The sequence below is a fragment of the Canis aureus genome, chromosome 11 (assembly GCF_053574225.1).
Source record: "Canis aureus isolate CA01 chromosome 11, VMU_Caureus_v.1.0, whole genome shotgun sequence".
NCBI lineage: Eukaryota > Metazoa > Chordata > Mammalia > Carnivora > Canidae > Canis > Canis aureus.
This window is the reverse complement of record NC_135621.1, coordinates 16,186,894-16,196,914: the sequence shown is the minus strand read 5'-3', so window position 1 is coordinate 16,196,914 and position 10,021 is coordinate 16,186,894. Positions and strand designations below refer to the sequence as shown.

The 10,021-nt window shown below is 34.9% G+C and overlaps 1 protein-coding gene across 1 annotated transcript in view; it reads right to left on the bottom strand.

Moving 5' to 3' along the window:
• The window catches only part of TRHDE (thyrotropin releasing hormone degrading enzyme), a 371,785-nt gene that overhangs the window by 139,089 nt on the left and 222,675 nt on the right, over window positions 1-10,021 (bottom strand). Inside the window, exon 6 of the mRNA XM_077913853.1 lies at window positions 9,881-10,018. Coding sequence (XP_077769979.1) covers window positions 9,881-10,018 — 138 coding nt within the window. The remainder of the gene's footprint in view (window positions 1-9,880; window positions 10,019-10,021) is intronic.

Here is a 10,021-nt window from a genome sequence, read left to right as displayed (position 1 = left end):
CGGAGAGTTGCAGAATAGGAGGTTGAGTGTGCCTCAGGCAGGAGTACGCAGAAACAGCAGGAGAAGAGCTGAGCTGACAGGAGAGGGGTCCCATGAGGTCTAGGGGTCCCATGAGGTCTAGGGCTCCGGGGTCAGGCCACAGGCCACAGAACCCATTAGGAAACAGAGTGATTGGACGACACTATCTTCCTTCCCCCTCTGGAATTCACATGGAATACATCGGAAGCTCATTAATCCTATTTCAAGTGCCAACTCTACATCTCAAGTCCTATAAACAGATGGGATCTTTCCCTCTGAAACACCATAATGTTTTTCTTATATCACTTTCCTGACATTGGCTTTCACTCAATTCAACAAACACTTAGTGAGTGCCTGCTCTGTGCGGGCAGCGTAATGAGTATTGGAAAACAATAAAAATACAGACATGGACTCTCTCCCTTTATGAAGCTCATATTCGATGGTGGAAAGTGGGAAAACCCATATAATATGTTTAGAAGGTGATCGCCGCTCAAACAGCTCCGAACTCTTGGATCAGCCTAAGAGAAATGAGTGAAGAAAACAATGGGGGTGTCAGCTGATATTTTAAAATGGGTGGCCTCTCCGAGAAGTTGGCATTGAAGTAAAGACTTGAAGGAGAACACATTAGAAGCACGATGACATCGGGAGGACCAGCCTTCTCTGTCGAGCAAAAGCCAGTTCAAATACCCTAGGGTGGGAGGGAGTTTAGTTGGATTCCAGGGAAAGCAAAAGAGCTGGTGCAGCAGGAGAACCATGAGCGAAGGGACAGGAATGAGAAAAAAATAAATATTGTAAAATACTCTGAAAGCAGAGACAAGATTTCCTGACAAATAGGATCAGAAAAAAAGAGGATCAAAGATGGCCAGGACTTAAGGTTGGCCATCCACTGAGATGGCCTTGAAATATATTAATTTGTGAAAAGGGTTGTAGATCTGACTTCAAATCCTTGGCCTGTTCACTTACTAGATGTCTGGCCCTGCAGAAATCACTTCATTTCTTAAGTTTCATTTTCCTCATCAGTAAAATGGGTTAAAAATGTCTACATTCCAAGTGTCCTATTAGGAATAAATGGGATAATACATGCAAAGCATTTCACAAAATGCCTTATAGATAGTAAGTGCCCATTAAATGAGAGATGTGCTTTACTGTTACATTTAGCATAATTGCTGTTTTCATTTCATATGTTTTATGTCTACTACTGGGTTATATTATTGAAGGAAGTGACCACCTTATTTGTTTAGTTTTTCGTTTTTGCTTTTGTTTTCCTACTGAAATGACCTGCTGTTTGTAAAGTTGGTATGGGCTTTCTCTGTGTCCTAATCACAGCCTGGCTGAGATGATGGTGTGGATGGGAAACCTGTTATCAGAAAAGACAATAGATGTAAATGGTGTATTCCTTTTCGTATTCATTTCTAAAGATGATAGAAAATGTTCACATTTTCCTTGTTAGCCACACAAGTATTTTCATAAAATATATCAGCCTTGATATAAAAATTATTCAAAAGTGTTCTTGTTTTCAAAAGATCCTGTTTAAATTTGCTTAAGTCATTTGGCAATCTCTTCCTTTCTCAAGCTTGTTGCAATTTTCTTCAATTTGGCATCATATGTAAATTTAATGAGCATTCGCTCACTTTCATCATCCAGGTCATTGGGTCATTGATTCTTATTTCCCTTTGTGCTTTGAGAGCAAAGAGACTACCTCAATCCATCTTTTCCAGTCTATCTATGGACAGTACTCTTTCCTGTTTCCATTGTACTTTAGGATAAAAGCATTTTCATTTTCAATTACTATCAAAATGGAAAATTGTTATTTCACTGGAATGTAATTTTTTTAACAAACCATCTCCCACTTTTTTCTCTTCCCATTCTAAAAATGTATATATAATTGTAGGAGTTTATCTTTCTTTAAACCCTGGCCTTGAGACTATCAGTATTGAGCGTCACTCAGTATTTATTCAAAACCATTCAGTTCTTAAATTCAAATAGACAAAAATTAGTATTTGGCCTATTAGTTCCTAACCTTAATTTCTGTATAATACTTTATACCCTTATAATACATTTCTATATAAAAAAAAGTTATTTGAAGTGCAATGAAATTGCTATGCAGGAAGAATAATAAAAGAAAAAACAGAAGTGGGAATAATTTGAATAATTATCAGGGGAATAATTACAAGACATGATAAGCCAATGAAACACTGATGCAGTGAGAGGTTGATTGTTGGCAGAGGTTAATGTTGTTTAGTAACAGAGATCTTCAGAGAATAGAGCACAGAAAAGTATTAGCAAAAAGTTTTTATTAAGTACCACATGCAATAATACAAAAAATAGGAAGTTCTATATGCTACAACTCTGGTCACTACAAACTTTTCTAAACGGTCTAGATCTATCATTATTTTAATCTCTTTCACACTTATAGAAATATTCTTTCTAGAAAACAATTTTAATTATGTTGGTCCCCTGCTTGAAACTCTTCATTGGCTCCTCTTGCCCTGATCGATAAAGTTTAAACCTCTTAGAATTAAATGGAAGGTCCTCCAGTTCTTACCTGCTTTTCTTCTCAGCCTTCCTACTACCCCAAGCCCTCACTACTCTATAATCATGTGAATGAACTTGATGTTCCACTCAATCAAGGAACAATAGGGTCTTCTTTTTTTTTTTTTTTTTAATAATAATAGGGTCTTCCTTTTCTAACCCTCTACAGAATGGCTCTTGTTTGCTTTTTTTTTTCTTTCCTCTTCCCCTTGCAACTATATATTGTACATATTTCTATCGTTACACCTAAGAATCTGAGGTTGACCTCCATTACTTTTTTCTAGCTGGTTTTTTTTTTTTTTTTTTTTTTTTTCTGGAAATCCTCCCTCAGGTGATCCCAAGGGCCTATTAATTGTGTGGTCTATCTCTTATGCCAGAGGATGAGCTCATGACTCATGCTAGTTAGTCAGAATATCCATAGGAATTGTTTATCCTTTGAACATAGGGACTAGCCAGTAGTAATCTATTAACTAATCAGGAAAAAATCATAGCCCTTTGAGGAAACAGATATAGATTCTGTTGTGATAAAGGAAGTTTGCTCTTTCTATCTCATTAGGATCACAAAGTTGAAGTCTCTACCATCCTAATATCTTTGGAGCTACCTGTCTAAGAATAATCTAGAAATTAAGTCAGATAGAGGTAAAAAGCTAAGAGGCTAATAAAAGGTTTCTGATAACATCGTTAAAATATTTGGAGTCAACCATTACTAAAACTATACTACATCTCAGATTTGTTAGTTATTCAGTCAACAAATTCCTTCTTATTGCTTGAGATGGTTTAAATTATGCATCCACATTTAAAATGGATATATTGCTATTAATATTCAGTTACTGTACTTATTTATACACTGTCTCTCCTTTGGGTCTTGTTGTTATATCCCTAGTGCTTAGCATACACTGTCTAGGACATGAGCAGAGGCTTATCAAATTATTTTGAAATGAATTCTCCAGCCAAACTGGTTGATAAAATATGGTAGTGCTTAAGAACAATGGCTCTGGAACTTAAGTTCCAGAAAACATATCCTTAGGTTGACCATGACTCAATGTCCTCATCTTTAAAATGAGTATCATGATAATAACCATCCGATGAGGGGATTATGAGAATTCAATGAGTTAATAGATGTGAAGTTTGGCACAGTGCCTGGCACCAAGTAAGCATGCAACAGATGTTAGCAGTTGATCTTATTTATAGCTGTACAGTTATCTGTATTACTGCTACCTACAAAATTAAATTGATTATTGCATATTATTTACCTATTAACTTACCTGATAGAGTCTGAGAAAAGCCAAATTAGAGATCTGGACTAGGACATGAGATACATATCAAGGCCTGATACAAAGATTCTCAAAATGAAGTCCCTGAGATTTCAGCCAAACTGTTCTAGTCTTTATTTTTCCACATTTACATTTGAAGATTATTTTTCAGATATGCCAACAGCCTCCGGGCCACTATTTTTTCACTAATTTTTTAGATGTTTGATTTGGTACAATATGGGTGAATCTGAACAATGAGGGCTCATCAAGAAAGCATGACGAACAAGAGACAGTTGTCTACTATTAACCAACTTGACCTAATTGGTATTCATAAAATATTCCAGCCAACAACAATGGAATACACATTCTTCTGAAGTACGTGTGGTACGTTTACCAGAAGATATAAATTCTGGGCCTTAAAATAAGCCTCAACTCTAAGAAAATTCAAGGCATATAGAATATGTTTTACTGACCACAATAGGATGAAATAAGAAATAAATGACAGAAAAAATTTCTGGAAAATCTTCAAAAAAGTTTCTGGAAAATCTTCAAATCTTCATATATTCAAATCTTCAAGGGAAGTTAAATAACCCATTGAACAACTAATAAATAGGAAATTTAGAAAGTATCATACAGTGAATGAAAATGAAACCTCAATGTATCAAAACTGAGGGAGATCTTAGGCTGTACACTTAAGAGAAAATTTATGGAATAAACATCTGAATTAGAATAGAAGAAACTTCTCCAATTAATGAACTGAACTTGCACCTTAAGAAACCAGAAAAAAGAGTAACTTAAATCCAAAGTAAAATGAAGAAAATAGTGACTATTAGAGAGGAAATCTTTGATAGAGAAGAGTAAGAATCAATTAACCAAAGACTGGACTTTTTAAAATAAAATGTATAAACTTTGAGCTACACTAATCAGAACAATAAGGAAAATACAAAAATTAACAATATCTGGAGTTAAAGAGTAACATTATTAGCTGTTACTGGAGGCCAATAAATTAAACTTCTTAGATGAAATGAGCCAATTCCTAGAAACATACAAACTACAAATCCTACTCAGTAGCATAAATAACTGGAATAACCTGCTAATATGATCAAACTTAAGTTACTAGTTAAAAATGTTCCCATGAAGGAATTCCAGGTTGTATTGGTTAGATTGCTGTACTGGCAAATTCTCCCACATATCTAACAACAACAATAACAAAAGAATACAAATTCTACATAGATTCTCCAAGATAACTGAAAAGAAGGCAATAGTCTCTATGAAGCTATCATTATAGTGATAACAAAACCAAAAAAAGATGTTACAAGAAAACAAAACTCCAGACTGATAACCTTCATGAACATAGATGAAAAATATCTAAATTATGAAATAATTCACTATTATGAAAATAAGGGACAGGTCACAGATTGGGAAAAACATTATTTGCATATCATATATCTGATAAAGAACCTGTATTCAGAGTATATGAAGGATCCTTAAAAATCCTAACAAGAAGGGTGACTGGGTGGCTCAGTATATTAAGCATCCAACTCTTGATTTTGGTTCAGGCCATGATCACAGGGTTGTGAGATCGAGCCCCTGCTCAGCAAGAAGGCTGCTTCTCCTTCCTTCCTCTTCCTCCCCACACCCTCCCTCCCCACTCATGCTCTCTTTCTCAAATAAATAAACAAAATCTTTTAAAAATTGTATCAAAAATTAAAATAACTGATTATACCATGTTTGTGTTAGAAAAGATGTGGAGAAAGTAGAAGATGGATACATGCTCAGTGGGAATATACCACCGTACAAAGGTACAACTACACTGGAAAACGTGAAACATAATGATTCTGAGATACATTCATGTTTTAGCATATATGGATATAATACAATTTCTACCTTCTCCTGGGTAATTGGGTTGTTTCTAGTTTTTTACTGTTACAAATAAAGCTGCTATGAACATTTGTGTGCAGGTCTTTATATGTATATTTGCTTTTCTTTCTCTTGGGTAGGTACTTAGAAGTGGAATGTCCAGATGATATGATAGGCATGTTCAGTGGTTTAAGGCAGCTGAACATTTCAGGGTGTATACATAAGTCAGAACATATCAAATTGTACCTTTTAAACATGTACAGTTCGTTGTATTTTAATTATACCTCAGTATAGCTGTTAAAGTTTCTTTCTTATGAAGCCTTCTTTGAAAATCCAGTAGATCTCTCATCACTTGAAAATACACAGGTAGGACAATATTTTCAGTGGTACTTAAAGCATAAAGATAGTATGATGTTAGCTATGGCTTGTCTATATATATAGACATATAGTCTATATATATGTGTGTGTGGGGTGAAAGTTAAAAGTCTACCCTTTAAGATCAGTAATGACAAGGATGCTCACTCTCACCATTTCTACTCAACACAGTACTGGAAATCCTACCCATAGCAACTGGGCAAGAACAAGAAATAAAAAGTATCTGAATCAGAAAGGAAGTAAAATCATCTTTCTGTGTAGATGATATGGTCTGATACAGAAAACCCTAAAGACTCTACCAAAAGTGCAACTAATACATTAATTCAGTAAAATTGCAAGATACAAATTCAAAATACAGAAATCAGTTGTGTTTCTACACATTAACAATGAATTATCTAAAAGAGAAATTTAAAAAGCAATCCCATTTACAGTAGCATCAAAGGCAATAAAATACTTAGGAATACATTTAACGAAAGAGATGAAAAGACTTCTTTACTGCTTTACTGGGACAATAAGACATTGATGAAAGAGACTGAAGAAAACTAATAAATGGAAAGATATCCCATGATCTTGGATTGGAAGAATAAATACTGTGAAAATGTCTATACTACCCAAAGCGATCTACAGATTCAATACAATCCCTATCAGAATTCCAATGGCATTTTTCACAGAAAAAAAAAAAAAAAACATTCTAAGACCTCAAATAACCAAAACAATCCCTAGAAAGAAGAACAGGGCTGAAGGCATCTCACTTCCTGATTCAAGCTATCTTACAAAGCTATAGTGATCAAAATAGTATGGTACTGGCAAAACAAAAACAAAAACAAAAATGGTTACAAAGTACCAGTTGAAAGTATAGAGTCCAGATATTATTCAGCCATAAAAAAGAGAGAAATCCTGCCATTTGCAACCACATGGGTTAACCTGGAGGCATTATGCTTAGTAAAATAAACCAGAGAGAGAAAGATAAATACTATAAGGTATTACTTATTTGTGAAATCTTAAAACAAACAAACAAAAAGGCCAATTTCATAGGAACAGAAAATAGAATGGTAGTTGACAAGGGCTTGGGGAAGAAGGAAATGGGGTGATGTAATTGAAAGGGTATAAATTTTCAGTTATTTATAATAAGTTCCGTGATCTAATGTACAGCATGGCAACCATAGTTGGTAACATGATACTCTACACTCAAAAGTAGCTGAGAGTAGATCTTTGGCGTTCTCACCACGTATGCAAACATACAAAAGAATCAACTATGGGAGGTGATGGATATGCTCATAATCTTGATATTGGTAATCATTCCACAGTCTAATATATTTATATCAAATCCTCGCATTGTACACTTTAAATATTTACAACTATATTTGTTAATTATTGCTCAATCAAGTTAAAAAAAAAGATACATGGCTAGAGGCAAGAAAGCCAGTGTCCCTTATGATGGTGCTCCTGAGCAGGGTGGCGTAGTAGGCTCATTTCTCACATTTGTAAACTGGCAAGACTTTGCACTAAAATGTGGAAAGGGTAAAAAAATACTCATGGCATCTTCATTTTTTCCTATTGTTTTGATTCTCAACCTCCTCAAATAAATTTGAAATTGCTCAAATATATGGAATCTGGGATAGATGTTATTTATGTCTAAATACATCTATCATGTATTTAATCAAAATAATATTTTCTTGATAACTGTTCATGCTGAGGTAAAACCGGTATTTATAACTACTTTTAGAGAATTGGTGGAAGGTGGAAAATGCGTCTCCAAACTCATCTCAAGGTATCTTAATAATAGGTTCAAGTTTTCTAACTTCCAGCCTATCTCTATATGCCATGCAGAAGGGATGAATAATACTTTCTGCATTATATTTTAGGAATCAATACAGTTGAAGACACTGAATGTGCATCCAATTAAAAATAGCCAAATAAAATTAACAAGTCGGGAAACCACAGATGTTGGTGAGGATGCAGAGAAAGGGGAGCCCTCTTGCACTGTCGGTGGGAAGGCAGGCTGGTGTAGCCGCGCTGGAGAACAGTGTGGAGGGTCCTCAAGAAGGGAAAAACAGAGCTTCCCTATGACCCAGCAATTGCACTACTGGGGATTTATCCAAAGGATACAAACACAATGATCTGAAAAAAAAAAAAAAAAAAAACACAGTGATCTGATAGGGCACCTGCACCCCAGTGTTTATAGCAGCAACGTCCACAACAGCTAAATTATGGAAAGAGCCCAGATGTCCATCAAGAGATAAGTGGATAAAGAAGATGTGGTAATTATACACAATGGAATATTACTAAGCCATCAAAGAGAATGAAATCTTGCCATTTGCAATGATAGGGATGGAACTAAAGGTTATTATGCTAAGTGAGATAAGTCAGTCAAAGAAAGACAAATACCATATGATTTCACTCATATGTAGAATTTAAGAAACAAAACAGAGGAGCATAGGGGAAGGGAAGGAAAAATAAAATAAGATGAAAATAGAGAGGGAGGCAAACCATAAGAGATGCTGTACTCTAAGAAACAAATTGAGGGTTGCTGGAGGAGAGGCTGTTGGGGGGATGGGATAAATGAGTGATGGGCACTAAGGAGGGCATTTGATGTAATGAGCACTGGGTGCTATATGCCACGGATGAATCACTAAACTCTGCCCCTGAAACTAATAATACAGTATGGGTTAACTCCATTAAATAAAGAACTTAAAAAGCATATAGGAAAAAAATATCACATATAAAAATTAATATATATTTTAAATGCTGATATTTTACATAAATATATTAACATATATTTTAAATATGGTTCTATACCTCCACTTATTTTTCTAAGTCCTCAAAAACCCTTTTATAATCAATGCAATGATCAGTGACTTGAAAAGGTATTTTCTAACACAATGTGTACCTTTACATATATTATAGCACATAATATTAACTAATAACCATTGAGATAGTCATTTGCTGAGTACAAAACCAAATACTCAAATTGGGGTACCAAGGAATCCTGATGAATCATTATTTGACCTCTAGGTGAAAAAGGAATATTTCCAGAAAAACATTAGCAACAGTTTTAAAAAACTTAAAACATTTGTAAATCAATAAAGTACATGGAAATCCCAATAAATGCAATTTAGTCTACACCAAATATGAACTAGACTTTAGCACTATTTTAATAATTCCCAAGTAGCTATTGAATATTAAACAAAGAGATGTATATACTTATGCTAAATTAGAACGACTAAGGGATATAAACAGGAGGAAGAATCTTAATCCACATAACAATGGGAAAAAGTTCAGAGTGTGTCTTATTTCTGCGTCTAGTCATCAGTCCAAAATCTTTGTCAGTCAAAGTCTAGTCTTTAAAATTTCATTTTTCATGATTATTATCCAAGAAAGATGTTTAATTCTCTAAATGTCCCTTAAATAATGTTTATAAAATGCATATGTCACTGCCTACACCCATTTGCATCAGCCAACCAAAATAAGTTAAGTATTGAAGGGGCACTGATGACACATAATTTATCACCGTTTAGGTCAGCTCTCATTAATAATAATAAAAACTGACATCGACACAACACCATTTGTACAGCAATTTCATATCAAGGCTCCAAACATCTATTCATTAATACATCCAACATTTCTATGCATTATTTGGCAAACATTCATCTCCAGCTTACTGATTTATAAAGCAAAGCCCTAACTCATAAAAATGACATGAAGCTAGTAAGTCTATGTTTTCTGACTCGGTCCATTTCTACCTGCCAGGAGGGAGAGAAGAATACATCTCGCGTGAAATAGTTTGGCTGCCTAGGGACAGTGAAATATCCAATTGGCACTTGGGTCTTATCTATTCCCACCTTTTTATAGGCGATCCAGTCAAACACCCTGTCAATATCTGTTGCCTGTAGCACCTCCTGTGATACTGGATGGGAACTGGCCAAGCCGTCCAGCAGCATTACTTCATGCAGGACATCCGTCAGAAACCTCTGTTTTTCCTG